This window comes from Lycium barbarum, chromosome 11, assembly GCF_019175385.1.
Source record: "Lycium barbarum isolate Lr01 chromosome 11, ASM1917538v2, whole genome shotgun sequence".
Classification (NCBI taxonomy): domain Eukaryota; kingdom Viridiplantae; phylum Streptophyta; class Magnoliopsida; order Solanales; family Solanaceae; genus Lycium; species Lycium barbarum.
The window spans coordinates 32,726,914-32,744,190 of record NC_083347.1 but is presented as its reverse complement, the minus strand read 5'-3'; the positions used below and the strand labels follow the sequence as shown (position 1 = coordinate 32,744,190).

At 37.7% G+C, this 17,277-nt stretch overlaps 1 protein-coding gene across 1 annotated transcript; it reads right to left on the bottom strand.

Moving 5' to 3' along the window:
* Positions 1–3,101: 3,101 nt before the first annotated feature.
* Positions 3,102–16,381, bottom strand: LOC132619231 (oligouridylate-binding protein 1-like). The gene is made up of 12 exons (XM_060334174.1): positions 16,133–16,381; positions 14,034–14,095; positions 13,359–13,461; positions 7,564–7,640; positions 7,424–7,485; positions 7,244–7,331; positions 7,072–7,147; positions 6,859–6,889; positions 6,121–6,240; positions 5,840–5,925; positions 4,859–5,032; positions 3,102–3,609 (listed from the first exon to the last, which is right to left on the bottom strand). Exons 1-12 carry the CDS (start codon positions 16,217–16,219, stop codon positions 3,337–3,339), a joined length of 1,239 nt encoding a protein of 412 aa, XP_060190157.1. The 5' UTR covers positions 16,220–16,381; the 3' UTR covers positions 3,102–3,336.
* Positions 16,382–17,277: the final 896 nt, after the last annotated feature.

Here is a 17,277-nt window from a genome sequence, read left to right as displayed (position 1 = left end):
CAAGGCACTAGACAACTTAATATTCCGTTGTCTAGATACCTATTTGAGCCCATATAAAGACTTCAGAAGTTTGCACACCTTGGTCTCCCCCTGTCTATAAAAGCCTTGAGGCAATGACATGTAAACCTCCTCAAACAGATCACCTTGTAAAAATGCACTATTCACATCCATTTGCAGCAAAGGCCAATCCTTGGAAGCTGCTATGCTAATGACAGTTCTAACTGTTACCATCTTGGCTACAAGAGAAAAGGTCTCATGATAATCCAATCCCTCCTGTTGAGTATAGCCCTTTACCACCAACCTTGCCTTATACTTATCTACAGTTCCATCAGCCTTGTACTTGATCTTAAACACCTATTTGGAACCTATAGCTTGTTTGCCAGGAGGCAGATCCACCACCTTCCAAGTGTGATTGTCCTCAAGGGCTGAAATCTCAGCTTGCATGGCCTCAATCCATTTGCTATGTTGGGATGCCTCTTTGAAAGATGTAAGTTCAGTCTCAGCAGATAAGGCACCAAGATAAGGTTGATAAGAAGGGGTTAGGTGTGAGTAACTAATACAACTAGCAATAGGATATTTGCTGGTGGCAGAAGTGGTAGATGTAGTAATGTAGTCATTGAGCCAAGTAGGTGGTTTAGTGAGCCTGGTAGGTCTTGAGGGAATAGGAATAAAAGGAGTTTCTGCAGCAGAAGGAGTTATAACAGTAGGATCTTCAACAGGAACTGAGATAGGAATAGAGGGAGTTGGTGTAGGTGCATCAGGAGTGATGTTCATGGAAGCGTTAGGTGCAGGTATGGAGTCAACATGAACTTCAACTGGAAGGGAGTGATCTCCATCATTGCTCAATATGAGAGGTGAAGGTTCATTTTGACTTATAGTGTCAGGTGATTCAAACATGTGTAGTGACTCAGGAGGCAGTTGTTGTGCATATGGGAAGCAATATTCTCTGAAACCAACATCTCTACTGACAAAGAAAACATGATCAATGAGATCATATAGTCTGTAACATTTCTGAGTCTCAGAATATCCCACAAACACAGCTTTTCTAGCTCTTGAAGCAAACTTATCACCCTTGGGAAATTTGCTAGCAAAGCACAGAAAACCAAACACCCTTAGATGATCTAAGTTAGGTGCTTTGTCATATAATACTTCATATGGTGTCTTACCTTGCAGAGTGTCAGTTGGCAGCCTGTTGATGAGATAGACTGCTATTTTTTGACACAATCTCCCCAAAAATGAATAAGAACTGAACTTTGAAATTTCAGGCCCTTGCCATTTCTAATATGTGTTTGTGCTTCCTCTCCATAATGCCATTCTGTTGTGGAGTGTAGGCACAACAACTTTGATGTACAACACCATTAGAGGCAAATAGTTCAGTGCAAGAAGCATTAAAAAATTCAGAACCATTATCTGACCTCAAGATTTTTACAGACAAGGCAAACTGATTTTTTATCAAAGCTAAGAAGTCTTTGCATCACAATTACTTCACACTTAGAATGTATTAGACAGATCCAAGTATATCTACTGTAATCATCTACTATAGTCACAAAATAGTACTTCTTATCATATGTGGGCTTCCTATATGGTCCCCATACATCAACATGGACTAGATCAAACACATGAGTAGTTATCCTGCTACTGGAAGGAAATTTCAGCCCACATTGCTTGGCCAATGGGCAGATCTCACAAGTTTGTTGTATATCCTTGTTGATGATGTTAGGAAAGGACTTGATATGTTCCAGTGTCTTTATTGATGCATGCCCTAATCTCAGGTGCCACAACTTGCCATCAACACTGCAACTACTAGAAACTGCAGAATTTATTGTTGGCCGCACCTGTTGTCTTCTTAGGATTTATAGACCATCTCTTTCTCTACCAATCCCTACCACTTTTCCAGTGAAGAGTGCCTGAAATATACAAAAATTTGGGTAAAAGGATACTGAGCAGAAAAGTTCTTTAGTCAACTTAGATACAGATAGTAAGTTGAACTTGAAATTTGGCATATGTAAGACTTTCTGCAATTCATGTTTCCCAAAAAGTGGTGCATTGCCTACTCCTTCTATATGACATTTCTTTCCTGTTGGTACTTGTACTGCATTATTGTTATGATCTTATATCTTTCTAATGGCAGTTAAGATTTCCTCACTAGGTGTGATATGATGTGTTGCTCCACTATCCACTATCCACTCATAATCACAACCTGCTTTAGTAAAAAATGAAGTGATACCTGTCATGTTTGCAACACAGTCTCCTGGTCCTGTCTTCTCCATTCTGTTCCACTTTTTTTTTCCCGTGAATTTGGATATGGTGGGTTTCACTTTTTTTTTTTTTTTTTTAATACTGATTGGTGTTTAATATGGAGCCCAATTTTTTTAATTTTTTTTAATATTAGTTATTTTTTAATATATATGGAGCCCATGTTTTTTAATATATATGACGACGAAAAAGAAACCGGTTGGACGACAAAAAAGGAGCCCAACCGGCTCTTCTAAATAGTTAGAAAATGAGCCTATCGGGCTCCAACCAAGAACATACTTTAGTGCCTTGACACCTACATTGTGGTACTTTTTCCTGAAAATTGCAGATCAATAGCATATACATATGTACTCTTCTCAGTGGAGTCGCTTCATCGTCCACTCTTCCTGAAAATCGCAGCTCACGTATGTTCTCACTTCTCAGAAGCATTAGAATACGCGTATCAGATGATCCGAGGGAGGTATAGCTGAAAACAAACAAGGTAGTCCTGCTCCTAGATATGAGAAGAATCCTAATACAAGAACCACAAAAACACTAATTAGGCAATCACCATAACTTCCAACTTTCTTACTCTGTCCGCTATATTTGCAACTCTTCGAAAACTTCAAACAGAACACATAAAATATGCCCGACCAAGAAACTCATTTGGCGCTTGATGAATGAGAATCCGTCTAGAACCATTCTCCACTTAAATACCGAGCATGGCACAGGGTTCGAACTTATGACCCAAGTCACAAGTCCTTCAACCTTTGCTACTTAAACAAAGCCCTGGGGAGCTAAGACTCAGATTCATTTCAACAATTGCTTTTAGGAAATAAAGAAAAGCAAAAAAGCAAAAGCACATATTCAGCAGATTCACAGTGCGAGATATCCTTTGAAACATATCGGGTCACAATACTTTCTAGATCTCCTTGGGGAAAAGGGCAAAAAAAAAGGTGCTCATCCAATGAACTGCCATTGGATTAGCTACTCGGTTTGCCAGACGAAATGCAAGCTACATATTCATACATGCTTGGGACACAAAAAACTAACGAGGAAACAAAACACTTTCAGCAGAGCATCAGGAGGTGATGTTATGCACTAGTAGTACATTGGTGGTTGAGTTGTAGCAGCAATACTTCCATAACCACCATCGTAAATTGCTTGACTAGCAGCACCCATTCGCTGACCTTGTGAATGCATTAGAGCCTGGGAATGCATGAGAGCCTGTGAACCGCCCATCCTAGCCAAAGCAAGCTGCCTCTCATAGGCTGCAAGTTCAGTCACTGATAGACCAGGGACGTGACCCATATCTGGAGGAGGAAGAGGGGTAGAACTCGTTCCTGGCGGAGTAGGCTTGCTTCCCCATGAGCACTATAATGAAAACACAATTACCAACTCAGCACAAGACTTAGTTTCACTAGATTTAAATTTCAGAAAACATTAACTAATGAATATTTGGAGACGACGTCTGCTTTAAATTTAACATTCTTAGAAACATGGACCAATTGTGTCACAATATGACTTAGTTTCACTAGATTTAAATTTCAGAAAACATTAACTAACGAATATTTGGAGACAACGTCTGCTTTAAATTTAACATTCTTAGAAACATGGGCCAATTGTGTCACAATAAGCTATCCCTTCATGTAGTCTTTTTTCTTTATAACCGTGGTGTCCCGGCCAGCTTGCGCGCACCTCGACTAATTCCACAGGATACCTACCATACCAGCAACCAGTACCAGGTAACTCTATCCACCAAGGCTAGGCCAGATGGGAAGAAATCGCCTAGTGTTTTTGTCTGCTGGGATTTGAACTAGAGACTTCATGGTTCTCAACCCAGTTCATTGACCACTAGGCCCCACCCTTGGGTTTCACATAGTCTTTTGCATTGATGAAGTTACATAATGACCAAGTCAAATCCTTCGCCCAAAGTTTCTCTTCAACCTAATATCACCAATACTAATATCAGCAGTTTACAGGAGTTACGTTACTATATCCTCTTTCGGGCCTCTCTTTTTCCTCTTTCTATTGAACATATTTGTACATGCATAATGGCTTTATCTGCTTACAGAAGAGTTCACACAGAAAAAACATCTTCCAGATCAGGTGTTGCCAATTTCTACTAAGTAATTATTAGACTACAAGTAACCTCGGCCAAGCCCATCCGACCCTCACAAAAGGATATTACACATCCAGGAACTCAAAGTGCCAAACAGTAGGTAATTTTTCATTTCAAAGCAAAACGCCATCTGCAGAATCATCAAAACTCGCTTTCTACAACTGATAAAATATGATTCTTCCATAGAATAGGACCACACAAGGTGCTATAGAAATTTATACCCACCCACTTTCATTTTTTTTAACTGCAAAGAAATAAAGAAGAGCTTCAAGTACCCACTCTACATAATGTTGCCTCCAATCAGGCCTAAAGACATCATACCTGGACAAGTCTGAGGAAAGAGAGAACTCTAAAATGTTTTCTTAGAGAACTCTAAAATTTTGTTTAGATTATGAGAACCATATCAACTCTTTTGACCATCCCGTACATGTCCCAGGTGGCGTTACAAAAAGGTCTAGGTATACATATAATGTCAAAAGAACCAGATTCTTCACACATTACCTTAATAGGTTTACCAAAAAGGAATTGGGCATTTCCGAACTGAATAGCTCGAGCAGCTTCAGCATGGGTGCTGTATCTTACAAAACCAAAACCTTTGTCTCGTTGAATACGAACATCTTCAATAACACCAGCTCCAAGTGCATGAAATTGACGATGGAGGTCAACTGAAGTAACCTGAAACACACATGGACATCAGAACCTCTCACACATAATTCTAGTATCTAAAGACAATAATAATAAAATGCAAATCAACTCATTCCCACTTCCATTGTATATTATTCCTCTACTGCATTCAAGCAGGTCTCATTGCCTGCATGGAGATATAAATTGAAGCTAATTAAGGAGCTTGTGAAATATATCTCCACCAGTGGAACTTCTGATACAGCAGTTATATTTAAATCACTTCGGGTAATTCATGTTATGTTGGGAAGAGGTGGTTAGGCAGGACATGGCGCAATTGCAGCTTACCGAGGACATGATCTTAGATAGGAAGGTGTGGAGGACACGGATTAGAACGTTAGTAGGTAGTAGAGTGTTGTCTTGCTTATCCTTCCTTATTAGTAGTCGTAGTATTTCTCTTGTAATTCCTTGTCTGTCGATTTATGTTACTGACTATTGCTTTTTGTTCTTCACTTAGCATATTATTTTATGTAGTTATTGTTCCTTTTGATATTGCTCTATCTTTTTCCCAACTGCTATGAATTGTCTTTCCTTGAGCCGAGGGTCTATCGGAAACAACCTCTCTACCTTCCAAGGTAGGAGTAAGGTCTGTGAACACTCTACCCTCCCCAGACCCCACTTTGTGGGATTAAACTGGGTATGTTGTTGTTGTTTGTCCCCAAGAGAGCATGTACAAATATGATTGCAGGCAAAACTTGGTAAGCAGGCCTAGGGGAGGGCAAAGACTTATCCCCACAACAACTAATAGCAAACTCATAAGTAACTATATAAAGGGAGTTATGAGGTGTTACTGATACTTACTTCAGGAGAAAGGTTGCCAACATAAACAGTTGTATACTGGGGATTATTTTCTGGAGCATCTTCGTTGGCCTTGTCATGACCATCATCTAGACAATAACATAAATGGCATCAAGATTCTTCATCATGTAAGTTAATGAGGTAAAAGCAAGGCAGAAGCTCTAGTAAGCACTTCATGTCAGTTACACAGACTGTTAAAGGTACTTCATATACTACAACTGAAAGTAACACTTTTGTTTCAACAAACGAAAAAATAGAAGCACCCACAAATTCAAAAAAACCACCTGATGTTCCACTTGTCAACTCAACAACACTTTTGGCATCTGAACTCTGCTTGTCATCAATTCCTGCAGCACCTTTTGTTGCCCAGTTGCAGCGGATTTGTCTGCTTCCAAGCCACTTCCCTTTTGTTTTGAACCAAAAAAGATTTCCACTTATATGAGATAGAAAAACCAGGGCCATCTTCGATTAAGCCTACTAATGTAGAAGATAAAACAACCAACAAATGATGCAGCAAAGTGGCATGAAACCAAGTTCTCGCCCACGTGAAAATGATTTTTAGGAGGAAAAGAAGTCCCAAATCTTGTAGTTCTAAAACATTGAGACTTACATAAATTGGCTGGTACACGCCATTCTTTAGCTGAATACTCGGCAAAAACAGTAAGAAAGAAATTGAAATACAGCATGCAAAAGAACCTAATGAAACTAGATTGGGATGAAGACAGGAGGAGGTACAACGATCTGTTTGGTCAGTGAGCGAAAGACCAACACAGAGTAGTTAACGAACATATAACAATGAGCTATCCACACGAGAAAACAAGAAAATAATTTTATTTGGTCCTATGCTATAGAATCCCAAGTAGAACAAGGGCACAAACAGTAAGCAACCAAGATTTTCCCCAATAGTAGACTGGTTGGTAAAGAGTTCTATTCAGAATCAACTTCTCAATTTGTAATTTTAGGGACAGTATATAAAACCATGGAGAATAAGAATAATCAAAAAATGGACAGCTTGTTCTTACCATTCATGTCATTTATTGCATTTTGGGCTTCCTGCGCAAAACAATCCCAAAAAGAAAAAAGGTTGACATAGTTTATAAAAAAGCACAAGGCAGGCACTACTATTTTTCTTTGTGCAGGCACTACTATTTTTCTTTGTTTTCTTTTAGGGGGGTGGGTGTTCGAGTGTGAGAAGAAGCAAAATATCAGAGGATTGAGCAAAGCCATCTTAGTACCAGCTGATTACGGAAGGAAACAAATCCGAACCCCCTTGAACGGCCTGTTTTTTGATCCCACATAACCTTTGCATCTCTGCACGGAAAAAACTTGAATACCATATCTGAGAGTATAATATATTCTTGAAAATCAATGTCACGGTTTACAGGACTACAAAAGGATAGAACTTACGAACAGCCACAGTAGACGGAAAAGCATGCATACAATGTGGCATCTGTAACCTCTGGACTGAGATCACCCACAAAAATGTTAAAGTGATCTGTAAGCCAGTGAAAACAGTGTTGAGTTCTCAACTAAGTAATGCAAAACTAACAAGAAGGTAGATAATATGTAGATATCTAATATACTTACTTGAGGTATCCTCTCTCTGAGCACTAGTATATGCCCAGTTAACCTTTATAGGCTGCCCAAACCTGCATTTTACCAGTAAGGCCCACCACAAAGCAAATACTGAACTCTTAAACCAGAATATTGCGAGAAAATCTACTTACAAATGTCTTCCATTAAGAGTCACAATAGCAAGGGCTGCTGAGCGGCGATCAAAGTAATCCACAAAACCATAGGATGACTGCATTGCAAGGAAATCACCTATATCAGTCTCGTATCAAGAAATCTCACACAATTTATGTGAGTTGAGATGAACGACAAACCCACATAAACATCATTGTAGAAAGTATCCAGCATTTCAGGACTATATCTGTGAAGGCAGAAAATATTTTATGGAACTAACATCATTATTGGAGCATCCAAGACAATGAAGAATTCGAACATTTGGTAGACACCAACCCTTCTTTCCTGACCCTTTCTCAGGTTCTAGAAGTGTATCCCAACTTGTAGAAATCACGGAGTGCCAGAAGGTTAAGACTATCACTGTGCATGATTACCTTCAATGTGCCTTGGCAGACAGTTTGGAATTGATTTCCGAAACTGTGGAGATGAAGCTCTAGCTCTTTTCATGAAAATAGACGGTAACAGAAGGATGAGGGTTTCTTCACCAATCCCAGGGGTATGCGAAACACCAAAATGGAAAGGTCTGAATGAATTAAAGGGATTGATCTTTGACATGAAGTTCAAGACCAATGGGGATAGAAGTAGAGGGAGATTACTGATAGAAGGTGGATCATGAAGATCAATATCATCTCATGGAATGTTAGGGGTATTAATAGAATAAGCACAAGGACTACTTTAAAGAGTTTAATCCATAAATGGGGAGCAGACATATGCAGGAAACCAAGGTGGAAGGGAATGTCGGCAATTATGTAAAGGATATTTGGGAAAACAGATGGGTTCAATTCGAATGTCTGGAGGCCAGTGGTACGAGAGGGGTGATCATAATAATGTGGGATAGTAGGATATGGAAGGGGGAGCTCACTTGCACTGGAGTACATTCTTTAACGTGTAGTTTCCCGTCAATGAACCAAGATTATTCATGGCATCTTACTGGTGTTTATGGCCCAAACACTAGGACGGAAAGGCTTGATTTATGGGAGGAAATTGGGGATTCTAGAGGTCCATGTGATGAACTCTGCGTGACTTGTGGAGATTTCAACACTCCCAGGTTCACCTCTGAAAAGAAGAATGCTACTTCAGTTTCCAGAAGCATGACAGATTTTTCAAATTTCATTGAGGATTTAGAGCTAGTGGATTTGCCTCTTAATGGTGGGCAATATACATGGGCATGGGGAGGAAACCAGGATGTTTTTTCCAGAATAGACAGATTCCTCATCTCTCCCAAATGGGATGAGGAATTCAGAAACATCAAACAATCATTGTTGCCAAAAGATGTCTCAGACCACTGGCCTCTGTCTTTGAGGTGTGGGAATTGGGAAAATACTAAGAGCCCGTTTGGATTGGCTTATAAGTTGCTTATAAGCTGTTTTCAGCTTTTTTGAGTGTTTGGCTGGCCAGCTTAAAGTCATTTTGTGCTTAAAATAAGCTCAAAAAAATAATTGGGCCCATTTGACTTAGCTTATCTAAAGCAGCTTATAAGCTGAAAACAGCTTATAAGCCAAAAAAAATAAGTTAACTACCCCAACTTATTTTTTTTAGCTTATAAGTTGTTTGCAGCTTATAGGCATAAGCCCATCCAAACAGGCTCTAAGTCCTATTTCAAGTTTGAAAACTGGTGGTTGGGTGTAGTGGGTTTTAAGGAACTAGTTAAAGGTTGGTGGGACTCTTTTGAAGCAGAAGGCTGGGCATATTTCATTTTGACTTACAAGTTGAAGGCTCTGAAGCAAAAACTAAAAAAATGGAACCTGACCTCTCAAGGGAATTTAGCTATGAAGAAGAATTCCATCCTTAACCAAATTTCAGCATTAGACTTGATACATCAGCAAAGAAATCTAAACAATGCCAAAAAAGCCAAGCTATCAGCAGATTTTGAGGAAGCAGCACTCAATGAAGAAATCCACGGGAAACAAAGATCTAGAATCCAATGGTTGAAGCATGGAGATAAGAACACAAGATTTTTTCAGAGAGCAGCAAATGCACACAAGAGAAACAATAATATTGATCAGCTTTTGGTTAATGGAGCAGTCCTAGAGGAACCTGGAGACATTAAGAATGAGATAATCAGTTTTTACAAACATTTATACACAGAAAGTGAGACTTGAAGGCCTGATTTCAAACTTGGAGGCCTGATTTCAATCCAGGAGGGGGACTTGAAATCACTGACCAGGAAAAGATTAGGCTCCAAAGGCCTTTTGAAGAGCAGGAAGTTCTAGACAGCATCAAACTCTGTGCACCTGACAAAGCTCCAGGCCCAGATGGTTTTAGCATGGGATTCTACATACATTGCTAGGATGTCATTAAAACAGATATCATGCTTGCCATTCAGAATTTCCATAACCAAGAGTTCTTTGAAAAAAGTCTAAATGCCACCTACATTGCTTTAATCCCAAAAAAGAATGATGCTAAGGAGTTGAGAGATTACAGACCTATCAGTCTAATTGGTAGTGTTTACAAGATTTTCTCCAACCTCCTAACAGAAAGGCTCAAAACAGTTATGCACAATCTGGTGGATTCACATCAAATGGCCTTCATCAAAGGAAGACAAATAATGGATGCTGCCCTCATAGCTAATGAATGTCTGGATTCTAGATTAAAGGAGGGAAAACTAGGAATTCTTTGCAAGCTTGACATAGAAAAGGCTTTTGATCATGTTAATTGAGACTTTCTACTAAATACTTTGAGGAGAATGGGTTTTGGCACCAAATGGATCAACTGGATCAGGTTTTGCATATCTACACAGTTAGGTTCTCTATATTAATCAATGGCTCACCCGAGGGTTTCTTTCCTTCCCATAGAGGTCTGAGGCACGGAGATCCACTATCTCCCTTCCTTTTTGTATTAGCGATGGAAGGGCTAAACAACATGTTATTAACAGCTCAAAGAAACAATTGGCTCAGAGGTTTCCAAGTCAACAACAGACGAAGAGAGAACATGGAAATCTCTCACTTACTATATGCAGATGATGCCATCATTCTATGTGATGCAGAAGAAGATCAAATAATAAGGCTGAGAACTATTCTGGTTCTTTTTGAAGGAGTTTCTGGGCTACACATCAACTGGAGGAAGAGTGTCTTGTATCCCATTAATGAGCCCCAACAGTTTCAACATTGTGCTGAGATTTCGGGAGGGGAGATGGGTACACTGCCTACTGTTTATCTTGGTATGGCACTTGGGGCAAATAGCAGATCTCAAGACATATGGACAGGGGTACTGGAGAAATGTGAGAAAAGACTCTCTAGATGGAAGAGTCAATATCTTTCTTTGGGTGGCAGACTAGTCCTTATCAATAGTGTTTTGGATGCCCTCCCGACATATATGATGTCACTCTTTCCAATCCCTGCAAAGGTTGAAAAGAGAATTGATGCACTGAGAAGAAACTTTTTATGGCAAGAGAACAAGGTGAAGAAGGGTTTCAACCTGGTCAAATGGAAAATTCTCACCCTCAGTAAGAAGCAAGGAGGTTTAGGCATCAGGAATCTCAGACAACAAAATCAAAGTTTGCTCATGAAATGGCTATGGAGATACTCAAATGAAGACCAATCCCTATGGAAGAATGTAATCCGAAGTAAATATAATCAGGAAGGCCCATGGAAGACAAAGAAGGTGAATGCAGTGTATGGGGTCAGTGTTTGGAAGACCATCAGAAACCTCTGGCAAGTTTTCAGTCACAGAATAAGCTTCAAGGTTGGTGATGGGCAGAAAATCTCTTTTTGGGAAGATAGATGGCTAGGAAATGCCACCTTACAGTCTCTATTTCCTGATATTTATATCTTAAATCAGCAGAAAAAGGCTAACATCAGGGAAGTTTGGGGAAATCATGGCTGGGATTTAAGCTACAGAAGACCTTTGAATGATTGGGAGATATACAGATATGCAGAATTCCTCAACACTATAGCTCAATTCACTGGAATTACTCAGATCCAAGACAGAATCTGGTGGAGTGGCCACAGTCTTGGAGTTTTCTCAATAAAAACAGCATACCACATGCTAAATTTTGTTAACAATTTGAATTATCAATGGCCATGGAGACAAAAATATGGAAGGCTAACATTCCATACAAGGTGGCCTGTTTTGTCTGGTTAGTAGCAAGGCAGAAATGCTTGACACAGGACAAGTTGCAGAAAAGGGGAATGCAACTATGTTCCATCTGCTCACTTTGTGGGAGAACTGCAAAAACAAATACTCATCTGTTTATGCATTGTAGAGTGACTACACAACTATGGGATATTTTTCTTGCTATGATAGGCTTGAATTGGACAATGCCAATGAACCCACTGGATTTGCTCTCCAGTTGGAACAGAAGAGGGGGATCAAACGCGCAAAAGAGAAGATGGAGTTTAATCCCTGGCTGCATTTGGTGGATTGTTTGGAAGGAAAGGAATTCAAGATGTTTTGAAAACAAAAGCAATCCAATTCAAAAGATGAAACTCAGTTGCATTGTGCTTTTTTATTTTTGGTGTAAACAAGAGTACGTAGAAGACACAGAGTCTCTACTACAAGTTTTAGAGTCTCTTTAGACTAGTAGACAGTTTTTTTTTTCTAGCTTACTAGTCTTCATGTTTCTTTCCTTCTGTAATCATGGCTTAACGGCCCTTTTTGTGAATCAATACAAACTTGTTACCATTTAAAAAAAATGTGAAATGCTTTTTTTGTAAGAGTTTTAAGAGTTATTCATGAATTCTAGATCCTCATCACATTGTTAAATTGCTCCAATGTCACAATCACAATATACTCCGAAGATCTTAACAAATTAAAAGTTAAGAACTCACGGGGAATCACCATGCTTTTTTACTGCCTTGTTATACTTCAATCAACAAAACCTCAACAGTGATTCATCAATTTTTAAGATTCACAGTTTTGACTTGCACCAAAACTATGAATATTGCAGAGCAAACAGATAATGCCTACACTCTGAATTCATGAAGGCTGTTTCATGAGTTAACGAACTAACAAGGCCAATGCTTCCAAGGCAAAGCTGAGGTGCTCCAAGGTGTGATTGATGCCTCAAGAAGTAAAGCAAATGTCTTTCAAGGATGTTTTCATAATTCATTTCAGATAAGTACATGTATAAAGTTGAAAAGAACAATAAAGGAGAAAACAACAAAAATAGGGCAATGACTGAACAGGGAAAAAATTGGAAATAACAGATTGTTGACTTTTTTTTGTTTCTTTTCAATAGTTAATGGAATAATGGCTGATTAGTGGGAGAGAGAAAATGTCACCTATATGAAAATCACAAAGAGAAAACCACTTCAACCACAACTATTCATAACCCTAAACGAGTTATACCTAAACATGCTAGCTTGCAAATTCTCTCTCCTCTCCAAAAGTCCAAACAAGCAACACTGAGGTGAATGCCTTGATGAAATTCAGCCAAGGTCACATTTCAACTACTAAGGCTTACACCTCATAAATTATCACCTCCCTCCATTGGGCAAGAGGCAATATGCCTATGCCACGCCCTCGAGATGTGAATATGGAACTAACAAACACATCAAACAGCACTAAGCCAGAACCCAGAATCATTAGCATAACCACCTTCAACTGAAAAACTTCCCCCAAAAGAAAACTCAAGGGAAATTCATGAATTTTTCATTTTAATTTAACTTTTCACTTGCTCCAAGGTGCCTACACTCCATAGTCATTAAAGTGTCAACATGTTACACCAGTTACAGCTATGACGGCAACCAATCACCTTTTAGGGATGTTTCAATTAACTCTCATGACTTGTCTAGTAAGAAAATGTTAAACATGAACCATAATGACGAGATCAGACCTTTTCCTTTTTTATGAGCTTGCATCCCTCAAGGGGGCCAGTACTTGAGAAGACCTCTCGAAGAAGTGGTTCCGTTACTTGCGGGTGGATATTTCCAACATACCTATTTTGGATAACAGTAAAAACCAGAAGGGTTACCAATGATCAATTGAGAATATTATGTCCTCTTTAAGTATATAGACCGCATGCTTGATCAAGCACAGTTTCATGCAGCTAAACATGCAGCGAACAAGTAATAAAAAAGCATACAGAAGTATACAGCTACATGAATATTTGTACCAAGACACAGAAAAAGGTATCCATTCAAAAGGCGCTTTCTATTTCTTAGAAAGCAGCTACATTTAATACCATTATGACTAAATCTAAGACGGGAACAGCAGACCAATCAACCCCCCCCCCCCCCCCAACAAAAAACTCCCTTCCCCCCTAAAAGCATTTCTTTCATGTAGATCCTTCGTTGGACTGATAAGTTTATGAATACAGAATTAATCTCGCATTCTTACACAAACTTACACATGCAAAAATTAAATGTTCAGAAATAATACTCTTCCCTTACACAACGGAAAACCTCATGTCACTATTCAAGCAAAAGGCAACAATTTAAAAAGAAAAAAACGCAAAATAAAAAGAAAACTGGTTTTTAAATCAAAAGAAAAATGTCCATAAGGCACTCACACACTGCGGCAAGTACTTGAATCAAATCCAGGAGGCAAATTTCCACTCAAGATAGGCTCTATCTGTAAACAAATACTACAAAAGGTTAATAAAATTTAAAAAAGGATCCCTAAGTTTTCCTTAATCCCATGTAATATTATATAGACACTAGTTCAAGTCAACATAGAAGGAGTATGCCATGCATTGTGAAAATTCACGAGAACTTTTCATTCCCATAGAAGCTAAAAAGGTGAACCAATGGAGAATTTTTGGTGGCAATGCTCCCAATTCCATGCCCCTTCACCTCTCCCTTTCCCAAAGTTGTGAAATTTTTATTCAATAACTTGGAATCCTACAAAAAAAACATATAACCATGCCTACACGGAGAAGACACTAAGCTAGTGTTTGGACACAAATTTGGTTTAAACTTGAAAAAAAAGAGTTTTTGGAAGTTGAAGTTGTGTTTGGACATGCATTTTACTTGGAAAAAAAAATTGAAGATTTCTGAGTGGAAAAAAAATCACCCAAGCCAGTTTTCGAACTTGAATTTTTTTTCCAAAAACTGATCAAATTCCACGAACAAACAATGTTTCCCAATTTATTTATTTTTGAAAAAGGTAAAAAATTTCTATGTCCAAACGGGAGCTAAGATTTGGTCATTCCTTGTTCTGAATAATTTCTATCTATCTGGGAGTGCTAAGCAGAAAAACTAAATAAAGGCCAAAACAGTTTGAAAACTAAACACAACTACTGGGGAAGTGAACTTAATAAGCTACATACCAACTCCCTATTAAAACATTTTAATACTAACTGAACTCAAGTCCAGTGATTTCAACTATTTTCCATTCAAAAAGACACTATCTGGCCAACCACAACTCTACAAACTCAACCACAGTGACTTCACCTTGTTCTACTCATTGATGCATAGTCAAAAAAATTGACATAAATGCTTAAATTTTTCAAATGGGTATCCAAATTAGAACAAAAAGACTCAAAATTTCAATTTTCAACAAAACCCCACAATCAAGAAATGCAAAAAGATTCCAGCTTTACCAAAATTTGGACTTGGGGTGAAATCCAAAAGGCATAATAACAAGTCAAAACCCAATAAAGACAATAACTTGTTGAGAATTGAATAAAAGAGGGAAATGAAAATTAAGAAAAAAGAAATAAAGACATCTTAATACTGACAGAACTCAAGTCCAGTAATTTCAACTAGTTGCCTTCCAAAAAGGCACCATCTGGCCGACCACAAACTCTACAAACTCAACCATAGTAACTTCACCATGTTCTAATCATTGAAGCTTAGGAAAAAAAAATTGACATAAATGCTTAAATTTTTCAAAAGGGTATCCACATAAGAACAAAAACACAAAAATTTCAATTTTCAACAAAACCCCACAATCAAGAGATGCAAAAAGATTCCAGCTTTATCAAAATTTGGACTTGGGGTGAAATCAAAATCCAAAAGGCATAATAATAAGTCAAAACCCAATAAAGACAAGAACTTGTTAAGAATTGAATAAAAGAGGGAAATGAAAATTAAGAAAAAAGAAAATACAAAACATTTTAATACTAACTGAACTCAAGTCCAGTAAATTCAACTATTTGCCATTCAAAAAGGCACTATCCGTCCAACCGCAACTCTACAAATTTCAATTTTCAACGAAACCCCACAATCAAGAAATGCAAAAAAGATTCAAGCTTTACCAAAATTTGGACTTGGGGTTTAATCCAAAAGGCATAATAACAAGTCAAAAACCAATAAAGACAGGAACTTTATGAGAATTGAATAAAAGAGGGAAATGAAAATTAAGAAAAAAAGAAAATACAAAACATTTTATATAAACTAGTTGCCTCTCAAAAAGGCACTACTTGCCTCTCATAGTAACTTCACCTTGTTCTAATCATTGATGCTTTGTTAAACAAACTGACATAAATGCTTAAATTTTTCAAAAGGGTATCCAAATTAGAAAAAAAAAAAAAAGTTTCAAGAAAAGCCCACAATCAAAAAGATTCCAGCTTTACCAAAATTTGGAGTTGGGGTGCAATCCAAAAAGCATAATAACAAGTCAAACCCCAATAAAGACATGAACTTGTTCAATTAAATAAAAGGAAACCTGAGGGGGAGCAAGAAGACCAGGATGAAAAAGGGATTGCTGCTGCATCAATGCTTCTTGTTGCTGCTTTACCCTTTGTTGCATCATCTTTTATCAAACTGATTATTATATTTAGAGAAAAAAAGAAAAGGGATGAATTTCAAGAAAGGAAAAAAAAAAAGAAAAAAAGAAAAAAAAAAACCCTCGATGAAGAGGGAGAGTGGTGCCACAAGATGAAAGACTGAAAGAGAAAGATAATGTGTTGTATGTATGTCTTCACTGCTTTTGGGTTAGGTCTTTATATTTGGTAGGCGTTTAGCTATAGAAGCAATATTTTTTACTTTATTTGAAATTGTGTTTGTTTATAATTTTTTAAAAGAATATTTACTTTTGCTATAGCTATTTTCTAAATTTCAAATACACTTAAAATTTCATGACTAAACTCTGACTTTTAAATTAATTGAAAAAGAATTCCGGGAAGAAGCTAATAATTCTCTGCCCAAACAGGTCCTTAGTTGTCGGTTAATCTGCTACACCCGTTTCATTTTCCCTCTTTGTACACCTGCTTTCTCTTCAGTTTGATGCCTCCATTCCCTCCTGATCTTTCTTTTTTTTTTACTTTTTCTTTTTTAAGACAACAATGGTATCTGAACCAAACAAGTACGTATTTTGACTTATGGAAATTTTATAAGTTGTTGCTTGGCCCAGACATCGAGCTGATTGAGTCAAACCTAACTGAGTCGAGCTCAACTGAGCTTCTTACAACATCGAGTGTGGTCAAGCTCGTTTGAGCTTTATTAAAATATAGTAATTGAACTTGAGCCGAGTTCGAATTGATTTTTTAATGTTTAGTTTCGCATAATGCTGCACCACTAGAAATAATTAAATTCATAATAAATTGATTGAATAAGAAAAAGATAAGCATTATTAGTTTGAATTGGTAATATTATATTTTGGATTTACAAATTACTAGTTTATATTAGACCTGAAATTTTAATGAGGTCAATTTAACGTTGAACATAAAATAGAACTTTCAGGTAAAATAGAAAATAATTATAAATTCAAAAAAAAAATATTAAAAATCAAAAAGAGACGTTGGGATTCCAAAATTAGTTTTTGAGCCTTCTAAAATAAGATTTTGTTAAGAGCCTTCTCGAGTCCTTCAG